This window comes from Aethalodelphis obliquidens, unplaced genomic scaffold (genome assembly GCF_003676395.1).
Source record: "Aethalodelphis obliquidens isolate GAN/ISIS:26980383/991018 unplaced genomic scaffold, ASM367639v1 scaffold29, whole genome shotgun sequence".
Classification (NCBI taxonomy): Eukaryota; Metazoa; Chordata; class Mammalia; order Artiodactyla; family Delphinidae; genus Aethalodelphis; species Aethalodelphis obliquidens.
The window spans coordinates 12,342,658-12,365,274 of NW_020837973.1; the positions used below are offsets into that span (position 1 = coordinate 12,342,658).

The window sequence follows — 22,617 nt, forward strand, 5'->3', positions numbered from 1 at the left end:
CACACACACACACACACACACACACACACACACACACACACACACACCACGGCCACTGCTGCCGCTGGGGCCATCACCACGCAGCCTCCATTTGCTGAAGCTGAGGGAGGCCAGTGGGACACAGCCTGGAGACCCTGGCACAGTCCCATGACCTCAGCATAGTACAAATCTGGGGTCATGAAGGCCACCCTGGAGCAGCCTATAAAGAATCACTCTTCACGAGTCCCTCCCATCAGGCAACGTCCACAAGCCTCTTAGATAGCCTCATCCACCAGACGACAGATGGCAGAAGCAAGAAGAACTACAATCCTGCAGCCTGTGGAATAAAAACCACATTCACAGAAAGACAGACAAGATGAAAAGGCAGAGGGTTACGAACTGGATGAAGGGACAAGATAAAACCCCAGAAAAACAACTATATGAAGTGGAGATAGGCAACCTTCCAAAAAAAAATTCAGAATAATAATAGTGAAGATGATCCAGGACCTCAGAAAAAGAATGGAGGCAAAGCTCGAGAAGATGCAAGAAATGTTTAACAAAGACCTAGAAGAATTAAAGAACAAACAAGCAGAGATGAACAATACAATAACTGAAATGAAAACTACGCTAGAAGGAATCAATAGCAGAATAAGTGAGGCAGAAGAACGGATAAGTGACCTGGAAGACAGAACCGTGGAATTCACTGCTGCGGAACAGAATAAAGAAAAAAGAATGAAAAGAAATGAAGACAGCCTAAGAGACCTCTGGGACAACATTAAACGCAACAACATTCGCATTATAGGGGACCCAGAAAGAGAAGGGAGAGAGAAAGGACCTGAGAATATACTTGAAGAGATTATAGTCGAAAACTTCCCTAACATGGGAAAGGAAATAGCCACCCAAGTCCAGGAAGCCCAGCGAGTCCCATAAAGGATAAACCCAAGGAGAAACATGCCAAGACACATAGTAATCATATTGGCAAAAATTAAAGACAAAGAAAAATTATTGAAAGCAGCAAGGGAAAAATGACAAATAACGTACAAGGGAACTCCAATAAGGATAATAGCTGATTTCTCAGGAGAAACTCTACAAGCCAGAAGGGAGTGGCATGATATACTTAAAGTGATGAAAGGGAAGAACCTACAACCAAAATTACTCTCTGGCAAGGACCTCATTCAGATTTGATGGTGAAATCAAAAGCTTTACAGACAAGCAAAAGCTAAGAGAACTCAGCACCACCAAACCAGTTCTACAACAAATGCTAAAGGAACTTCTCTAAGTGAGAAACACAAGAGAAGAAAAGGACCTACAAAAACAAACCTAAAACAATTAAGAAAATGGTCCTAGGAACATACATATCGATAATTACCTTAAACGTGAATGGATTAAATGCTCCAACCAAAAGACACAGGCTTGCTGAATGGATACCAAAACAAGACCCATATATATGCTGTCTACAAGAGACCCACTTCAGACCTAGGGACACATACAGACTGAAAGGGAGGGGATGGAAAAAGATATTCCATGCAAATGGAAATCAAAAGAAAGCTGGAGTAGCAATACTCATATCAGATAAAATAGACTTTAAAATAAAGAATGTTACAAGAGACAAGGAAGGACACTACATAATGATCAAGGGATCAATCCAAGAAGAATATGACAATTATAAACATATATGCACCCAACATAGGAGCAACACAAAACATAAGGCAACTGCTAACAGCTCTAAAAGAGGAAATCGACAGTAACACAATAATAGTGGGGGACTTTAACACCTCACTTACACCAATGGACAGATCATCCAAAATGAAAATAAATGAAATGAAAATCATCCAAAATGAAAATAAATAAGGAAACAGAAGCTTTAAATGACACAATAGACCAGATAGATTTAATTGATATTTATAGGACATTCCATCTGAAAACAGCAGATTACACTTTCTTCTCAAGTGTGCACAGAACATTCTCCAGGATAGATCACATCTTGGGTCACAAATCAAGCCTCAGTAAATTTAAGAAAATTGAAATCATATCAAGCATCTTTTCTGACCACAATGCTATGAGATTAGAAATGAATTACAGGGAAAAAAACGTAAAAAACACAAACACATGGAGGCTAAACAATACGTTATTAAATATCCAAGAGATCACTAAAGAAATCAAAGAGGAAATCAAAAAAAACCTAGAGCCAAAGGACAATGAAAACACGATGATCCAAAACCTATGGGAGGCAGCAAAAGCAGTTCTAAGAGGGAAGTTTATAGCTATACAATCCTACCTCAAGAAACAAGAAGAATCTCAAATAAACAATCTAACGTTACACCTAAGGAACTAGAGGAAGAAGAACAAACAAAACCCAGAGTTAGCAGAAGGAAAGAAATCATAAAGATCAGAGCAGAAATAAATGAAAGAGAAACAAAGAAAACAATAGCAAAGATCAATAAAACTAAAAGCTGGTTCTTTGAGAAGATAAACAAAATCGACACACTATTAGCCAGACTCATCAAGAAAAAGAGGGAGAGGACTCAAATCAATAAAATTAGAAATGAAAAAGGAGAGGTTACGACAGACACCGCAGACATACAAAGCATCCTGAGAGACTACTACAAGCAACTCTATGCCAATAAAATGGACAACCTGGAAGAAATGGACAAATTCTTAGACAGGTATAATCTTCCAAGAATGCAGAATGAGGAAGAAATAGAAAATACAAACAGACCAATCACAAGTAATGAAATTGAAACTGTGATTAAAAATCTTCCCACAAACAAACGTCCAGGACCAGACAGCTTCACAGGTGAAATCTATCAAACATTTAGAGAAGAGATAACACCCATCCTTCTCAAACTCTTCCAAAAAATTGCACAGGATGGAACACTCCCAAACTCATTCTATGAGGACACCATCACACTGATACCAAAACCAGACAAAGATACTAGAAAAAAAGAAAATTATAGACTGATGAATCACTGATGAATATAGATGCAAAAATCCTCAACAAAATACTAGCAAACAGAATCCAACAACACATTAAAAGAATCATACACCACGATCAAGTGGGATTTATCCCAGTGATGCAAGGATTCTTCAATATATGCAAATCAGTCAATGTGATATACCATATTAACAAATTGAAGAAGAAAAACCATATGATCATGTCAATAGATGCAGAAAAAGCTTTTGACAAAATTCAACACCCATTTATGATAAAAACTCTCTAGAAAGTGGGCATAGAGGGAACCTACCTCAACATAATAAAGGCCATATATGACAAACCTATAGCAAACATTATTCTCAATGGTGAAAAACTGAAAGCATTTCCTCTAAGATCAGGAACAAGACAAGGATGTCCACTCTCATCGCTATTATTCAACATAGTTTTGGAAGTTCTAGCCTCAGCAATCAGAGAAGAAAAAGAAATAAAAGGAATCCAAACTGGAAAAGAAGAAGTAAAACTGTCACTGTCTGCAGATGACATGATACTATACATAGAGAATCCTAAAGATGCCACCAGAAAACTACTAGAGCTAATCAATGAATTTGGTAACGTTGCAGGATACAAAATTAATGCCCAGAAATCTCGTGCATTCCTATACACTAATGATGAAAAATCTGAAAGAGAAATTAAGGAAACACTCCCATTTACCATTGCAACAAAAAGAATAAAACACCTAGGAATAAACCTACCTAGGGAGACAAAAGACCTGTATGCAGAAAACTATAAGACACTGATGAAAGAAATTAAAGATGATACCAACAGATGGATAGATATACCATGTTCTTGGATTGGAAGAACCAATATTGTGAAAATGATTCTACTACCCAAAGCAATCTATAGATTCAATGCAATCCCTATCAAATTACCAATGGCATTTTTTACAGAACTAGAACAAAAAATCTTAAAATTTGTATGGAGATGCAAAAGACCCCAAATAGCCAAAGCAGTCTTGAGGGGAAAAAACAGAGCTGGACGAATCAGACTTCGTGACTTCAGACTATACCGCAAAGCTACAGTAATCAAGACAATATGGTACTGGCACAAAAACAGAACTATAGATCAATGGAACAGGATAGAAAGCCCAGAGGTAAACCCACACACCTATGGTCAACTAATCTATGACAAAGGAGGCAAGGATATACAATGGAGAAAAGACAGTCTCTTCAATAAGTGGTGCTGGGAAAACTGGACAGCTACATGTAAAAGAATGAAATTAGAACACTCCCTAACACCATACACAAAAATAAACTCAAAATGGATGACAGACCTAAATGTAAGACCGGGCACTATAAAACTCTTAGAGGAAAACATAGGAAGAACCCTCTTTTACATAAATCACAGCAAGATCTTTTTTGATCCACCTCCTAGCGTAATGGAAATAAAAACAAAAATAAACAAATGGAAGCTAATGAAACTTCAAAGCTTTTGCACAGCGAAGGAAACCATAAACAAGACGAAAGGAGAACCCTCAGAACGGGAGAAAATATTTGCAAACGAATCAACGGACAAAGAATTAATCTCCAAAATATATAAGCAGCTCATGCAGCTCAATTTTAAAAAACAAACAACTCAGGGCTTCCCTGGTGGCGCAGTGGTTGAGAGTCTGCCTCCCATTGCAGAGGACACGGGTTCATGCCCTGGTCCGGGAAGATCCCACATGGCACGGAGCGGCTGGGCCCGTGAGCCATGGCCACTAAGCCTGCACGTCCAGAGCCTGTGCTCCGCAGCAGGAGAGGCCACAACAGTGAGAGGGCCGCGTACCGCAAACAAACAAAAAACTGCAAACAATCAAAAAAACCCAACCCAATCCAAAAATGGGCAGAAGACCTAAATAGACATTTCTCCAAAGAAGACATACAGATGGCCAGGAAGCACATGAAAAGCTGCTTACCATCACTAATTATTAGAGAAATGCAAATCAAAACTACAATGAGGTATCACCTCACACTGGTTAGAATGGGCATCATCAGAAAAATCTACAAACAACAAATGCTGGAGAGGGTGTGGAGAAAAGGGAACCCTCCTGCAGTGTTGGTGGGAATGTAAATTGATACAGCGACTATGGAGAACAGTATGGAGGTTCCTTAAAGAACTAAAAATAGAACTACCATATGACCCAGCAATCCCACTACTGGGCATATACCCAGAGAAAACCATAATTCAAAAAGACACATGCACCCCCAATGTTCACTGCAGCACTATTTACAATAGCCAGGACATGGAAGCAACCTAAATGCCCATCATCAGATGAATGGATAAAGAAGATGTGGTACAAATATACAATGGAATATTACTCAGCCATAAAAAGGAATGAAACTGGGTCATTTGTAGAGACATGGATGCATCTAGAGACTGTCATACAGATTGAAATGAGTCAGAAAGAGGAAAACAAATATCATATATTACCGCATCTATGTGGAACCTAGAAAATGGTACAGATGAACCGGTTTGCAGGGTAGAAATTGAGACACAGAGGTAGAGAAAAAACGTATGGATACCAAGGGGGGGAAGCGGCGGTGGGTGTGGGTGGTGGTGTGATGAACTGGGAGATTGGGATTGACATGTATACAGTGATGTGTATAAAATGGATGACTAATAAGAAAATAAATAAATAAACATTAAAAAAAAAAAAGAATCCCTCTTCACACCTGCCATCCTGAAACAGTCCAGTTCACCCAAAATCAACCTGCGAAAATAGCCTATTTGGCCAACCAACAATTTGTCACAGTTACTGGTTTCTTAGAAACCTGCCTCTTTTAAAGTTTTCTGAAGTTTACAGCAATATGTCTTGGAAGGATTGGCAGGGCCGTGGGGGGCTGTGAAGGCTCTAGGGGTCTCTGGGGCCTTCCCTCCTCCCCACTGTCTACTGTACCCACCTCTGTCATTCTGCTCCATTTCCTCTGACTCTCCACCTCTCCTTTCTTTCCCGACCCATGGTCTCTCTCCGCTTCTCCTTCTGACCTGCACCCTCCATCTCTCTGACATTGTCTCTCCCATCTCCTGCTCTTTGCACTTGCCCTCCTGCCCCTCCGGGTTCGGCATCCGGGGGGTGCTCGGTGTGGCCGTGCACAAAGCTGCCCTGCTGGCTCCGCCTACCAGCATCCATCTGGATGGACTCCCACTTCCATCTTGTAAAAAGGGGTTGGGGAGGCCTCAGCAGCAGCCCAGCCTGTGCTTTGCAAGGATTCTTCCCCACCGCTCTGGCCCCAGAGGGGCCCCCTCTCTTGGCAACAGCTCCCCCAAACTAGAGCAGTGGGGAGCTTAAGAAAACACCAAATGTTTAAAAAATGCCATTGTGAAGTCAAAATGGAAACTGGTTAACTAAAATCATCTAAAGCTGTTAAAACTTCCCCATTTAATATGATTTGCTACGAACTTTAAACAAATTAAAAAATTAGAAAATTATTAAAAAATTAAAATTAAAAAAATTAAACAAACAAACACACGTTTGGGGTAAGTTGGCAAGTCTGGTAAATTTAGCAAGCCCACCCATTGGCTTCAGCAAACTGGCCTAACATCCCGGAATATGGAGGTCTGTTACCTTTTGAGGATGCTCCTCTGCACCAAAAAGGCTGTTGAAAGGACATATCCTACCTTGGTTCACGGTTACTATCTTACCCCCAAATCTGGAATCCAGGAGGGAATCATGGTAAGTCCCAAGGGGTTTACAAGGGGCCATGTTTCTGTAAGTTTAGCATTACCAGTTCTTCTCCCCAAGAGGAAGGAACGATGTTCCTGCTTCCTTATATCACAAGCTCGTTGCCACCACCCTCTGTCTGTGATCACCATGACTGTCTACTAGAGAAACGCAGCCTTTCAGGACACACTAATTATCACGGGGCTTTATAGTCAGTCACATAAGCGATGGAGACCATGGCTCTACCAGAAGGTTCAGGGCAAAACTGGTTGTTTGCTTCTGGCCCCAACACCGTCTGCAGCCTTATTCTTTGTGGTCCTGCCTTCTCCTGTGCAGCTCTGATGGCTGGTCTGTGATGCTTTCTCCTCTGTGTGGCCACTACACCACAAGCTCCCACCAAGCAGCACACCATCTGCAGCTGTTCTTCCAAATCGATTTAAACTGTACGTATTTTTGAACTGTGTGTTCCTTTTGCCCCTAACAGCGGCGTGTCAGTCTGCAGTCACCTTGCTAACCCTGGTTTGCATCGTGCCCACTCCTTTGTTGCTATTGAGGGGATTAATTTTTATCTGACGGTTCTACCATGTTGAAGCTAATCTTCTGGATCGACTAAAGCTCCCCCTGTTCTCATTCGCATCAGATGGTCTAAAGAAATCAACCAGCACTTCACTAAGCATTCCTAAAGGCAGCTCTGAAGGCAGGAAAGCAAGATGCTACTTGAGAAATACTTCTATTTTCCTACTCTACTCGCTTCCTAAATCCACTTCCTCTTCCAACTGGGCAGAAGGCATTTGCTGCTTTTCTTGAAGCCCACTGGATCAGACAGACTCCTGGATAAGAAAATGAGGGAAGAACCAACTTTTAGAGTTGGATAGATACTCTAAATTTAAATGGAAAATCTATAGTAGGGAATAAACACATACATGCATTGTAGCATTCTGAACTATTAGTCTCTTACTAACTGTCGAAAGTATCTTTCACAGGCAAAGGAGGATGTTGAACCCAAAGTGTCAGGGCCTGAAGAGTGAACCCATTCTGACTGCAAGATGAGTTTTTGCTATAGACAGTACACCTTTTCGTTTGAAAAGCAGGTAGCATCACTGGGTCATTAAGTGTCTGCAGGATCTGTGGGGTCAGCTCTTCTCAAAGACCCCGGGAGAGAGCTGTTTATGCCCAAAGGATCAGAGCTCAGGAAAGTGCTCTAATCCTAGGCGATGCACAGAAAGCTGTGGAACCATCAGAAGGCTCGTACTTGGTACACCGTATCACCCACTGGAATATACATGACGTGCTGATCTTAATGCTCTGCTATGTTCATTTCCTGACACTGAGAAGTTTCAAAATTAAAAAAGGGAAGATAGACTTGGGAGTAAAGGGCATCTTCAAAGCTTTCAAAATAGGATAACCTGAGTATAAATGAGGAGGTTGTTGCTCATGAGGGGCGGGTGCCATCGGTGCCTTTCTGATCCTTATCTCACAGGTAAGTATTAGTTGAGACATGTATTTGTGTTCTGCTTGCTGTGCCCCTTCTGTGTCGGGCAGGATGCTAAGCCCTGGGGATAAGAGGTGACTAAGCCACAGACCCTGCCTAGGGAAGTTCAGAGCCTCCAAGGAATCATAGATGTGAAGAAGGAATAAATACGGTAAAAAGGTGTATGCTTTACAGTGACAGTGAAACGCTGAATTTAGGGGGAAAAAGCCCTAACATTTTTTTCTGTGTATCTTTTAATGGCAATTCCTCTAGCCAAGATGTTGGACCGACTGATTGAATCGTTATAAGGATAATGTATGTGAGACACACCATAAGCTGCAAACTCAGATACTGCTGTTTTTAGTGTTGGAGAAACCACCGCTTCAAGCATGCAGCAAGTGCCTCAGTCCAGAGCCTCAGGGCCAGATATCTGTTCCTGCCGGTTGGAAACAGCACAATACAGAGGAAAGGGCCCCAGAGAATGAGCTGGGAAGTCTGGCTTCCAGCTGGCGTTGTGACAGGCAGAACTCGGAGATACTGCAGGTTTGGGTTCAGAGCACTGCAGTAAAGTGAGTATCACGATAAAGCAAGGAAAACAACTTAAGTTTTATTATTTACAGGTATACCTTGGAGCTATTTCAGGTTCAGTTTCAGGCCACCACCATAAAGCGCAGGTTGCAACAAAGCGGGTCACATGAATCTTTGGTTTCCCAGTGCATACAGAAGTTATGTTTACACTGTACTGTAGTCTCTTAAGTGTACACTATAGCGTTATGTCTAGAGAACAAATGTACATGCCTTAATTTAAAAATGCTTCATTGCTAGAAGATGCTAACCATCATCTGACAACTCAGGGTTGCCACAAACCTTCAACTGGTAAAAAAAAAAAAATGCATTATCTGCGAAGCGCAATGAAGCGTGGTCTGCCGGTCTGTACGGGTCTGTCCTGGGGCAAGTCACTTATCCTCTTATCCTCTCTGAGTCATTTCCTTTACTGAAAAATCATGGGATTTGATCAGTTCATCTTCAAGTTCCTTTCCAACACAGGATTCTGAGTCTCTGTTTCTACGGTGACAAATCTACCCTGAGATAGATCTGTAACTTCTAGTTACAGATGGTAGGATTAGACTAATTGAACGTATTAAGTAAATAAAACCTCTACATGGGAAATCAAAGCATTTTTCTAGATCTTACTTGGTTATCATTTCAAAATACACTTGTTGCTCCTGTTTGAGAAGTACAGGTTATTGCCCGTGAACTGAAGGAGGAAAGGAATATCCTTAAACCCAGTCTGGTAAAGTTCTCCACTGGACTCGAGCGCAGCTGCGGGAGGAGGTTTAAATGCAGAGAGAGGAGACCCGGCCGGACTCTGGATAGCAGAGCGAGGAACGACCGGAAGCTCCCAGCTCTCGGCGACGGACGAGGTTGCAGTCACAGAGCCTGGCACCCGAAACCAGCTGAGCTCTCAACTCCCGGTCACTTAACACAGTCTCCAAAAGCTGAGGTCTGTTCCTGGGACAGAAATCTTCTCTGTTTTTCCCCCAAATACTCTTTTGAACGGTTTCAAGGTTGTGCAGTGTTTCGCTAATATTTTAGGGAACTATGGAAAAACTTGCCCACCACAGGGAGAAATAATGCAGCCAGGAGAGCAGGGTTGCCGGGGGCAACCTGTCCTGACTCAGGCAGGCATGCTACCAGAGATCCCCCCCACCCCGGGGACGTGGCCTGGAATAGGCTTCTGACACCCCCCTTGCAGTTTCCCAGTTTCAGGAGGGAAGGACTGGAGGGAAGGGCTGGGCTGGAGTGACGGGACAGCTGAGAATGCAAGGTCATGACTCAGTGTCAGAGGTGTTAGGTGATGGGCTATATATCTTGTGTTGCCCTTGATACAATCTATTCAGGTGTTGGATCAATGGATCAAATATTAAGCTGTGGGTTTTGAAAAAAAAAAATCCATAAAAGGCTTAAAATGTGTGTTGGGCTTGATTTCAAAGGACCACTATGAGGGCTTATCTAGCTAAGTGGTTCTTGTGATAATGGCCAGAGGGACCATGGTCAGTGTGTTCCTGTCATCACCATGTCCCCAAACCTCTTATTGCCTTACGTCCTCCTTATCAGTCATTTATGATGGAGCTGCACACACCCAGGCATTTCTGCTACATTCTTACATTGTACTATAAAAATGGAGAACTGCTACAGGACTTAATAGGACACATGTAGTCACAACAAACAAGGAACTGAGTTCAAAAGACCCCTATTTCTCTTTATCCTCTTCTCATCTCCATCTTTAGAACCCAAAAGGCACAGTCTACGATGTGAAGTTGATTATAAATGTTATTTTCTTACCACCGTTGATAAATGTCATAAACAACCTTAAATTATACACCATGTGCTTTGGATTACAGAGCATGTAGGAATCTTTTCCCTGTTTTTTTGAACGTTATGTCTCTTACATTTGAATTACCCAGGGGAGTTGATAAAGGAAGGATGTGTGTTGTTTATTTAAGGCTGTGCAGAGTCACTGACAGGCCCTGCCAACAGTGAGGCGTTATCCACACTTGTTCACACCAGTATCCCTGAAGATGGCAGGGCTTGGGATCCAGTAGGTGCTTGACAAGCAAGTGTTGAATGATAAATAAATGGGGAGGATATATCAGCGTAAACGTATGAGGAAAGGCACTTTTACCAGCGCAACAAACACCACCAACTAAATTTGGAAAAGGGACAGAGATGGCTATAGAGTTGACTCTGGGTATTTAAAAACGGGCTGGAAATTATTAGTAAGAGTATTAAAAATGAAAAGCAAAGCCTGCCTCTCTTCAGCACGTAAGAAGCCCTTAGAAACGCCGGAAGTTGACCCTCTATTCTTAGACTCAACGCCCTCCTTGAACGACGATCGCTCATATTTTGAGATGAAAATGTCTCGAAGAGGTTGTTATCTAATCTAGCACAACATCATATTAGGGACTCCTGGAACTCTCCCTTGAAAATGGCGATTACCCCCCTTTCCAAAAACAAACACAGGTGGGGGCGGGGATGGGTCTCTCCTTACCGTCAGCGACAAGGCCATGCAGACGAACGTGAACTTCTTGATGTGTGCTGCAGTGACTGCGTTGCTCGTGCTCACCAGCTTATTGCTGGGGTTATTCTAGGGGGGCAAGAAAAGGCTCCAGGTTATCCTTGGCTGACCACACGTGCACCTTACAGAGCATCTCGTTTCTGTTGTATTTGATGCGTCTCAAGTGTAGATGTCAAGTGACAGCTTGGCAGACAGCTGTCACTCTGAGTCTCTCTCAGACAGCTGTCATGTTTCTGGACATGAATGCTAACCAGAGGGGGTTCTGGACTGAACGCCTGGCAGTGTCTCCTGAATGATTCCCCTCTCCTGGGCGCTGGGTGCCCACCCAGCTAGTCCAGAGCCCCAGCCCATCCCGCAGTTCCCGACTGCCCTGGAGCTCTGCAGACAGGCGTGGCATCTGGGCCCGTATTTGAGGGCACGTGTCAAGGCCCTGTGAGGTGCGCGTTTGCTCTCCGAGATAAAGGACTGTGTGTCTCACCCATCTGTTTATTTTATTTTTTAAAGACCTTTTTTTTGATGTGGACCATTTTTTTAAAGTCGTTATTGAATCTGTTACAATATTGCTTCTTTATTTTATGTTTTGGGTTTTTGGCAGCGAGGCGTGTGGGATCTTAGCTCCCCGACCAGGGATTGAACTCGTACCCCCTGCACTGGAAGGTGAAGTCTTAACCACTGGACCACGAGGGAAGTCCCTCACCCATCTCTTTAGCTCCTGCAACTTAGCACCATCTTTCTTGAGTAGAGAAGATGTTCAAACAGGCTTTGTTAGATTGAAATGTAAGCAAATGATGCAGACGGCCCAGAGGTCCTCTGACACGTGCCCGAGGGATTGCTGGGGCCGTCCCAGGGTCACTGCTAGGCGTGCCCATCACCCAATCTAAACGAGCGTCCGGCCCTCAGCCTTGAAAGGCAGCAGAGGAAAAACAACGCCAGCCTCCTTACGGATCCCATTAGACCCAGAGCCGGCTCACAAAAACTAATAAGAACCTCCTGTATAAAAAAATAAATAAAATAAAATTCAAAAAAAGAAAAGAACAAACGGCGAGCCCCTGGCTCCCATATCCAGCCCAATGAAAGACACACAAGCAGAGGTGTTACAGGTCCCACTTGCAAAAGAGCTTTTGATGTTTGCTTCCCTTCAGAGGCTGAGGCAATCTCTCGAATCCCTTCTCCTTTATGCCACCTCTGGAGGGGTTGACATTTTCTTAACTCTGGTCTCTAAAGCACATCTGCTTTTCTGAAAAACAGACTGTGCACAGTGCAAATCACAGAAGGTAGGATATCTCTCCATCTCCTCTCCCCCAAGGATCTGCGAGGGTGGTGCCCCGGTGGCCTGGGCAAGAAGGAGGCCAGGCCGGGAAGAATTAGGAACCTCCAAATGCACACGCCACCCATGGTGGCAGCCACGGGCCCCAGCTCCTTCAGGTGCGCTTTTATTTTTAAAATAGCAAATATTTCTGCAAGTACGGTTGGAATAAACTAGCACATATCATTAGATTAGCATCTGTGTCTCACCTTGTTTGCCCCATCTGCTCTTTCACAGAAACATAGTCTTTTGCATATAATAACTGAACATTAGAGAGAATTTGGATGAGTGGAAAACTCTCCCAGCTCACTGTTTAGCTAGAAACAGCAGAAGTTATGCGAGAAATTTTAAATCTCTTATTCTGGAACGCACAAGGGGGCTAAGGATTTCAACTGTCAGTGCAGCAGATTCTGGAAGTCCACACAGAGGTGTCTTAAGATTCGGGTGAATAGACGGCATTCATGGGAATGGCTTGGAGTAGCGCAGTGGAATGCATGGCAACAATGGGGGAGGTTTCAAAAGGGTTCTGAGTAACTCCAGCATCTGGCTAGAGGTACGCTCCTCAAAAGAATTTTTTTGTTTTTAGGAATAAAGACACAGACCTACTAGAGAATGGACTTGAGGATATGGGGAGGGGGAAGGGTAAGCTGTGACAAAGCGAGAGAGTAGCATGGACATATATACACTACCAAATGTAAAATAGATAGCTAGTGGGAAGCAGCCGCATAGCACAGAGAGATCAGCTGGGTGCTTTGTGACCACCTAGAGGGGTGGGATAGGGAGGGTGGGAGGGAGGGAGACGCAAGAGGGAAGAGAGATGGGAACATATGTATATGTATAACTGATTCACTTTGTTATAAAGCAGAAACTAACACACCATTGTAAAGCAATTATACTCCAATAAAGATGTAAAAAAAAAAAAAGAATTTTTGTGTAGTGCCTGACCTCTGTGATGGTGAATAAAACAATGCTTATCTTGGACGCTCTTAGTGAAACTGTATAGCGCTGTATTGTTAAGCTTTACTACTTCAATGTAGCCGAAAACAATTTCAGATGAGACACTCACAGCTATGAGGTTCTAACACTTTAGAACCTGCTACTGAGTTTTATTATATAATCTTATATTCCAAGAGCTAGACATTTAGCAAGATGACTTATATCCATTTTGGTTTCTGAGGACTTACTTCTACACACATGTTCCTTGACATGAAAACACTGATTTCTATCAATGGAGTGGATGAAACCCACTCAAACACAGCTCTCTCCTGCAAATGACTCAGGCCTTCGGAAGTCCACTCTCAAAGGCCTAGGAAGCAGGAATCAAAAGAATTTTTTCGGAAATGCTCTGCATCCTAATGTTGTGAATGAATGTTGGCAATCAGTGGAGGGTCCAGCTTATAGTTTACTGGGGAAGTTCCACACCCAGTAAAGAGTTCTGGGCAATAGCCTACCCTCTCTCACGTTAGGCTGCGTGGGGGCCATCCCTGAAGCGCTTGGAGGTGAGTTGCTATTTGTGGGTGATTGACTATGGGTGTGGGAATAGAGGCACGTAATCAGCTGGGGACCCTGGTGAAGAGGCTTCCTCTCCTCACCTCCTAGGGCTCTTTATGGGATCACATGAAATGATATCAGCAATGGCTCTGAGCTAGTTCTATAGAAATTCAAGGCCAAACAGTTGCTATTAAGAGTACCAGTGGCAGGTTCTGTGCTTCTTTCCTATTTTTTATTTTAAAACATTGTACACTATCTTGCTGGGGGTCTGTTTTTCTACTTCTTCATTTCAGGATGCAAGTCTACAGGTTCAAATAATTAAGCTTTAATGAAATAGGCATTTCTCAAATGATCTGCACGCAGGTCAGTCCTGACCTGGCCTCAGGTTACAGGTCTGAAGGCTTATGTGCCTTCCTGGGCTGTGTCAACAGCTGTGGAAGGACACAGTGGCCGTCACCAGAAGCTTCCAGCTGGAATAACTGCGCTGCATCCCAACCAGCCTGGACCCATGGCTGCTGCATGGACAGCTTCGGTGTGCATGTACCCCAGCACCCTGCAAGACAGCCTTAAGCTTATGAACTTAAGCACAGAACTTCCTGTACCTTCACATCTGCTATACAGTATCGGTTTAACTAAAAAACAACAAAAGAGAAATGAAATACAATATACTAAAATTTTTTGAGAGTATAATTTCCCTTTTGCAAATAATTTCTTGACAGGAATAACCTTGAAGTGAGTATCAGTTTGCAGAGGCATCATGGGAGCGGCATCAAGGCAAGTGTAAATTCGCCTCTGTTATTTTCTGAGTTTCCTCCGCCAGCCCCAAAGCCTCATTAATCTTGCAGAGCGAGGTGAGATTAGAAACATCACTGCGCCCGTCAACGGCAATCCCTGTCTATCAAACCCTAATTTTAAAGAGTGTGTTTCAGAAACCACGGCGCATGGGGTTCTCACCTTGTCAAAAGCAGGGTAGACAGCACGGATTTCCGTCAACCAGCCATATGGCATGTGACCCACGGGGTATGTGGCTGTCAAAATTGCCACGGCCTGCAAGAGGAAGAGCCGGCAGTTAGCAGGGCATCCGCAGAGCCTGTGTCCAGCCACTGCCTGCCGTCTGCCACGTGGCAGAGCAAGCCATCTCGGGTGTGGTCCCCACTGACAGGTCACTCCACCCTGGGTGACAGCAGGAGGAAGGGGCAGGGGCTCCCCTGCATCCTGGGAGCAGGCTGAGTGGACCCAGGGTGTGCACCTGAGACCAGGGGGATGAGTCTTGTTTTACGTGAATCCAGTGAGGAAGGGGTCCCGATCACTGCCTGAGAAGCCAAGATTTCAACCCAGGTCCACCACATTCTCACTGAGCTAAACCAAACCTTCTAGTCTAGCCCAATTCTTGAGTCTCCAAATGCGATTCTGAGCCCTACCCCTGCTCTCTGGAGACTCTGCACTTAGTGTCCACCGCTCTGCCTCCACGCCACCCCCCAGGGAAGCTGACGGTGTGCGCTGGTCGATGGCTTTATGGTATCCTCCATCCAACTCAACTCACTTTCAATCTGTTCAGCCAGGAGAGCCCAATTTTGATGTTTAACTTAAGAAAACTAAATTAATACTTCTCATAGGAAGGCTCACAGGTTCTTCCATGAAAATGAGAGTTTCATTTCTTAGGTGAATGAAGAGGAAGAAAATTTAAAACAGAGCACCTAACCCTACATTTTTGGCAAAGTTCAACTCCCTAACTAGCTAGGACAGGAGGAATCAAGCTTCGTCTGTTCTAATGACCATAACAGTGATGCCAGGACCGTGAGCGAGGTGGGTCCCCAGCGGGTGAAGACACTGCTGTGAGGAGCGGGTGGTGGCATTGGGCGGCCCTGGATTCAAACCTCACTTCGTCACTTCCCAGCTGTGTGAAGCACGAACGCTCTCAGGCCCCGTTTCTGTTCCTCCGGCAGAACCATGAGAATAACGACACCCATCGTGCAGGGGTGTCGGGAGTCAATGAAACATCCGTAAGTGCCGACATTATCAGAAGCAGACGATCGATTTATGTCAGTTCTGTCACCCTAATGCCAAGGTCTGTCTCTGTGCACTGAGGCCATTTAGAAATGGCTCAAATGTATAACGTCTTGTTTTTCTTAGGGGGAGATGGAATTCTAGCACACAGGTGATGGGGGTCCCACACTTTTTACTGGGCAGCTGAAACTGAAGTATTGAAGTAAAAAAGCTGCTATGTTACAGAAGCCAGCCCAGATGGCATTCATGATTCAACAGACAAAATCCAGGAACCAATGGAGACAAGGGAAAGCCTTCTGCTTGTGATTTATGTGCTGCTTGTTCCAAGCCAACATGAGTTGCTTCCCAGGACATGGAAACTGGCAGCAGCCCTCAGCCTGGAAACATGCTGACAGTGCACTCAAGGGCAGTGTGTAAACAGGAGGCTCTCATGGGTAGCCACCAGCCTTCCTGAAGGATCAGCAGTTCTTGAGACAATTAATTCTCCAGAGGGCAGCGGAGGAGGAAACAAATGAAGTCATTCTACTTGTTCATACCATACTTGAAAGATGGAAAAAAGTTGGAGGAGCTGCCAGTTTCCAGATCAGTTTCTTGAGTTGACTAAATAATGGAGACCCTCCTTTGGAGGAGGGCAGATTGCCAGAGTACATAAAGCCACGGTAGGCTCGGTACAGGAGGTGGAGAAAGGACAGGTGAGACGAGGTGGGTCAAAACGGAGGCAGCAGCCCTTCACCCCCTGGTACTTTCACTTCTGCTGCTGCGCATGGCATGTTCCGCTGTCCTCTGCAACTACTGTGAAGAGGTACCATGCTGACTCCATGGCAAAGTGGAGAGGCCGTTGAGTGGAGAGAGAAAATCTGGATTCTAACACTAGCCCAGCTTCTTGCTAGTTGTGTGTCCTTAATCTCGGTTTTCTCATGTGGTAAAAGAGAAGGACGAAGGAGATGTTTTCTCCCATACTCAGATAAATATAAAATCACATGATTCTAAGTCACTGATGGAGATCCTTATGGGTTCCTTGTGTGAAGGTGTCACATAATTTAATATCACAGAACTTCTTGAGCTCTCAAGAGGAATTGGAAACAAATTTGTAATCCACCTCCCCCGCACCCAGTTTTTACACGGCGACAGTGGGTACCCACATCCCCAGAAGCTGCCCTACCTCCGTAGCTGCAGAACTGCCACCAAGGTCCCGGGAAACAAAGAGGTTGACGATTGGCCTACTGATCCTCTGTGTAGCCAAGATGAGAGCCAAAGGCCACCAGAAGCTCAGCATCTTTCTTATTGTTGCATCTCCCTGCATCAAGAAAAGGGGATAAAAGTTCACTGAACTCTGGAAGCAGAATAGAAAAAAACAATTCAGAGTCAAAGCCTTTTCTTTCGATATCAATCATGAGTCAATTCACTATACTTAAAAATAATATAGAAAAAGCCTCTGTAGACAAGCCAAGTTGAATTAAAGTAAAATGTACAGTCTTAATAGAAATGAACTCAGACAGCTGGCAAGCTACTGTGAAGTCAAAACACACATTTAAGCTTGATGGATCCAAACGCCTATTTTCCAAACAGGGCAACTTTAACCCAAGCAGAACCCAACTTCATAGCCCAAGAAACAGGCTGGAAATTAGTTTCTGTTTAAATTACCAAACTGACTGGCTAGAAGCCACGTCAGTAAGACGTAACTCTTAGAAGTAAAACATTGTTATACTTTATTTTGGAATCAGTCTGCTCACAAATGTGCCTAATTATTTGGGCACTATATAAATCTACTCAGAGGTTTTCAAAGCTCTGACAGAAGTCATGTAAATGTTCTGTTTTCAAAGCTCTGACAGAAGTCATGTAAATGTTCTATTTTCAAAGCTCTGACAGAAGTCATGTAAATGTTCAGAAGCACAAGCAAAACAAAAGCATGGTAACGAGAAGGCGACTTATTAAGAATTCTACAGCAAAGATGTGCGCCCCCTTTTTTTTTTTTTTTGCGGTACGCGGGCCTCTCACTGCTGTGGCCTCTCCCGTTGCGGAGCACAGGCTCCGGACGCGCAGGCTCAGCGGCCATGGCTCACGGGCCCAGCCGCTCCGCGGCATGTGGGACCTTCCCGGACCGGGGCACGAACCCATGTCCCCTGCATCGGCAGGCGGACTCTCAACCACTGCGCCACCAGGGAAGTCCTAGATCTGATACTATTGATGGCCTGACCTCAGATCAAGGTGGGTGGTCAATACAATTACTGTTTTTTTGGTTATTTTTGGCTGCGTTGGGTATTTGTTGCTGCGCACGGGCTTTCTCTAGTTGTGGCGAGCGGGGGCTACTCTTCGTTGCAGTGCACGGGCTTCTCATTGCGGTGGCTTCTCTTTGTTGTGGAGCATGGGCTCTAGGCGCGTGGGCTTCAGTAGCTGCGGCACACGGGCTCAGTACTTGTGGCTCGTGGGCTCTAGAGCGCAGGCTCAGTAGTTGTGGCACACGGGCTTAGTTGCTCCGCGGCATGTGGGATCTTCCCGGACCAGGGTTCGAACCCATGTCACCTGCATTGGCAGGTGGATTCTTAACCACTGCACCACCAAGGAAGTCCCGCAATTACTGTTTTGACATGACAAAAGTAACGTGGTCAAAGGTGGGATCAAGGGGTGGAGTGTGGTAATTTATTCAGGGCCATATTTATATAAATATATATATAAAAATATATATATATATATACAAAATCATGCATATCTGCCTTATATCTAGATGGATACCAACCCAAATGATACCTAAGGATAGAGAAATTAGCAAACATATAAATCAGATGCTGCTTATAATGATGATGAAAAGAACGCTTCGGTCACTTGTATAAGATTGTATCTTGCTTGTACCATATTCGCCTTTCGAGGCACAGGCCAAGCTCTGCCTCCATCGGGGGGGCTTTTTAGACCTCATCCCTATCTACCCTCTCTCAGCCTCCGTGAGAGAAGTTCTTGAACCCCCATTGCAGTCTCTGTACTTTCTTGGGTTCATGTCTGAATGTTGCTGCTGTGCTGGATAAGCCAAATGGGACGTAAAGCTGCTTGAGGCCAGAGACCGTATTTAAAAACTTCCTGTGTTGCCCTGTGGTACCTAAATACTCTGCTCCCTCCATAGAAGGCACCTGAATGAATGATTGTGTTTGGCCAGTACAGAAAGTACAAACACAGCCTGGATCCCTGGGGTGAAATTAAAAATAATCAAATGTGAGTTCAGTGGTACCAGGGGTCCTAAAATCTCTGTCGAGAACAGAATGACTTCCTTTCGACAACAGAGAGTAAGGAGGACATCAGTGTTGTGTCTCCTCCTTGGCCTGACATGACTCACTGTGACTTGGTCTCCTTGTATGGAGGTAAGGAGGCTGGAGAGTGTCCTCTAAGGACTCTTTCATCTCCAGAGTTCATCAGTTCTCCAACTGTCTTTCCCTGTGGACACTATGAAGCACTTGGCCTTGAGATATAACATCCCAGAGCATGTGGCTGTTACACTGATGTCTCGTTTCATACGTGTGGGGTGAAACTATATTCCACTTGGATGTACAGAGAGCATGTCCTCGAGGTCTAAGGACCTACCCCCAGCTCCGGTCCACTCCTGTCCGGGATGATGTCGTGGATGTTCTTGTAGTAGCCCAGGCACAGGGTGGTGCAGCGCACAAGGGCACCCATGTACAAGGATAGGATGGGGATGAGTAGAGGCTCTCTGCATTCCAGATGACTGTGAAGCAAAATGGCGACAAAAACGACCTGAGAGATGGGGAAACAAGAACAAGTCAGTAGGGAGAAGACGGAAGCAACCAATGGAAGTGCGGCCCCACCTCTTGCACCCAGGTGAGATGTATCTCTGAGCGAAAACCTTGACACTGATGAGAAGGAGAACTGTATTGGGCTACAGCTCAATACTGCTCTCGGAGAATTCAGGGTCATGCATTTGGGATTCACTGGAAGAGCACACGATCATTCTGTTATATTCATCATTAAGATTCTTTTAAGGCAACTGCACATCTGGTTAAGGTTATCGATTAAAAAAAGTCTAGAAACTTTGGATTCCCTGACCCCAAAGGATGCAGAAGAGCTTTGCCCTATCGATGTACACATGTAATCCACACCAGAGGACCTAAGTGACCTTCCACAAAGGATAGAACAGTGACCAATGACGGTACACAGAAAAATGGACGTTAACATTTATAACACGGAATCCACTAAAAATGTTGCAAAAGCACCAATGTTGATTATTATAAAACAAGATAATTAAAATTTAAGATATTAACTTACAAAAGTGGCATAGGTCAAAAAATACAAAGTCAAGAGGGATTGAAATAATAGTAAAGTGTCAATCTCTATTGAACAGTACAGGCTCTAAAGAAAATTTCTCAATGTATTTAACCCCCCATCCTGCGGAAATCAGGGAATCAGCCCCGCCTCTGTCCAGAGTCCTTCCTGGGATTCACATGTTTGGAAGACCACTGAGGCGTACTGAGTGCACAAATAGGGTAATGGGGGAGGGGAGAGATTGTCCGGGCTACATCAATTTTTTTGTTGTTGTTTGTTTGTTTAAAAAAATTATTTGTTTAATTTATTTTGAAGAGGAACACAGTGATTAAATATCAAGATTTATAAAAAGTCTACCTAGTACCTTTGAACCCCATCCATCCATTTTCTACCCACTACAGCAATGAATCTGTTTGATTATTTTCAGGAATAATATTCTAAATATTTACCAACAGACTGAACAACTGAACAGAACAGACAACGGGCCTGGCTGTTATGGTAAGAACCAGCTGAATATCAGCCCTACATTAGTTTTGTATTTGTCCTTAGAGAATTTTGTTAAGTAGTATCCATTTTCCCCCTCCTTCTTTTAGTTATTTATTTAGTTTTCATTTTTAAATTGGGGGGGGGCTACATCAATCTTAATAGCCAAATACCCAGGGAATGATAGGCTTGTGAAATCTACCACCACTAAATGATCCTGGCCAAAGGAGGCGCACCGGATCACTGCATTCTCAAGAAATCAGTGATGACAGAAAGTTAAAAAAGAAGCTGGAGAACGAGCACAGTTCATCAAATGAGTGCGTTCAGTTGCCACAGGGGACAGAGAAAGGCAGGGTAATCCAGAGAAACTCTTCTGAACGAGATAATAGTATGAGACGTTAGAGGAGGTCTGCTGGTAGCACAAACCGACACTTGTGCCCGGGTTGCTGTTCTCAAACCGGTAAACGGGACAGAGAGGCCCTTAGGGGGATGCAGGGGACAGAGCTACCGCTTGGCTGCGTGGACATGACCAGGCTGCCCAGAGCATGGGCGCGTGAGTGTCCACTCAGGCTCATGATCACACACTCACATTCACTTTCACCGAGGATACAGTGGAGCCCATTGATGGAAATAAAGATGCCCGTGACTGTCTCCCTGCCTGTTGCTTCCCAGTGGAACAAATGTACCGTATTAACTGAGGGATGCAAAGACCAGCTGGGGGAAACCTGGTGAAGGATCCATTGTGTTTGGAATAGAAGATTGCGTTCTGTAATGTGACCAAGATGCCCATTTATTTCTCTAACTAATCAGAGGCCTTAAGGGGCCCTAATATGCAAACAGACTAGTCTGTCTGCCGCAAGCTTAAGATTCGACATACACAGACCTACAGTGTAAATGAAGATGGTCATGTTTAGAGACTGAAAACACACTGGAGGAAAAATGGATATGTGAAGACCAACCCCTCCTCTGCCCAGTCCAGAAAGGCTCCCGGTGACGCCATCAGGATGGCCATGCAAGACGAGTAGGACCAAGGAAGGGGATCTGGAAGTGAAGGAAAAGGGAGGGGGAGGTGTGGAGATGACAGGAAAGTGGCCTGAGGAGACAGCAGGCTGGAGTGTGGCAGAGGGCGGGCAGGAGGCATCGGGCCGGTAGCGATCGAGGCCGAAGTGAAGATTTTCTCAGCCTCCCTCATGTCGTTAATAGCTTGATGCCAGGTGGCCAACACATACCATACCTCTTACACCTTCGCTGTGGGTTGTATCATTTACCAACTTAAAATAACACCTGGGCCTTTTGCAATTCAATCCAGAATTAAGATTTTTGATTCTGATACCATCCTCAAAACCTTGTCGGACTATTTTCTGCAGGTAACGTACTGCCTCGGTGGTGAGGATTTTCCCAGGGAAAGCCTGCTATGTGCTGGCCCCGTCCTGGGTGCTGGGGATTCAATGATAGATAAGATTGTCCCAGGCTCTGTTCTCCTGGAGCTGACAGCCTAGTGGGGAAGGCAGAGATGGTAATCAACCTGTGAAAAGGCCTGTGAAGGAGAGAGGGCGGTGGTGCTGGGAGAGCCAGGCTGTGGGGTGAGGGAGGGCGCCCCACGTGGGGTGCAACTGAGCCGAGACCCAATGCCTTGGCAGGAGCCGGCAGGGGCCGACAGGAGCCAGGGTTAGGTGGGGCAAGCCGAGGCAGGGCATCTCCTTCCGGGCAGAAGCCAGGCAAAGCCCCCAGCGGGAGGCAGCTCGGCCACATTGAACTGGTCACAAGGGAGGACCAGTGGCTGGAGGGTAGAGAGCAAGGGGACAAGAGGAGAGTGACGGGGCTGGGGAAGAAGCAGAGCCTGTGGGGTTTCAGCACCTCGTAGACCATGATCAGGATTTTGGCTTTTTATCTCAAGGAC

General features: G+C 44.7%; 1 protein-coding gene across 1 annotated transcript in view; it reads right to left on the bottom strand.

Moving 5' to 3' along the window:
• ANKH (ANKH inorganic pyrophosphate transport regulator) overlaps positions 1 to 22,617 on the bottom strand; it is a 143,830-nt gene that overhangs the window by 26,253 nt on the left and 94,960 nt on the right. The window contains exons 5-8 of the mRNA XM_027125340.1: positions 19,539 to 19,709; positions 17,131 to 17,265; positions 14,916 to 15,008; positions 11,138 to 11,233 (exon numbers count right to left, since the gene is read on the bottom strand). Coding sequence (XP_026981141.1) covers positions 11,138 to 11,233; positions 14,916 to 15,008; positions 17,131 to 17,265; positions 19,539 to 19,709 — 495 coding nt within the window. The remainder of the gene's footprint in view (positions 1 to 11,137; positions 11,234 to 14,915; positions 15,009 to 17,130; positions 17,266 to 19,538; positions 19,710 to 22,617) is intronic.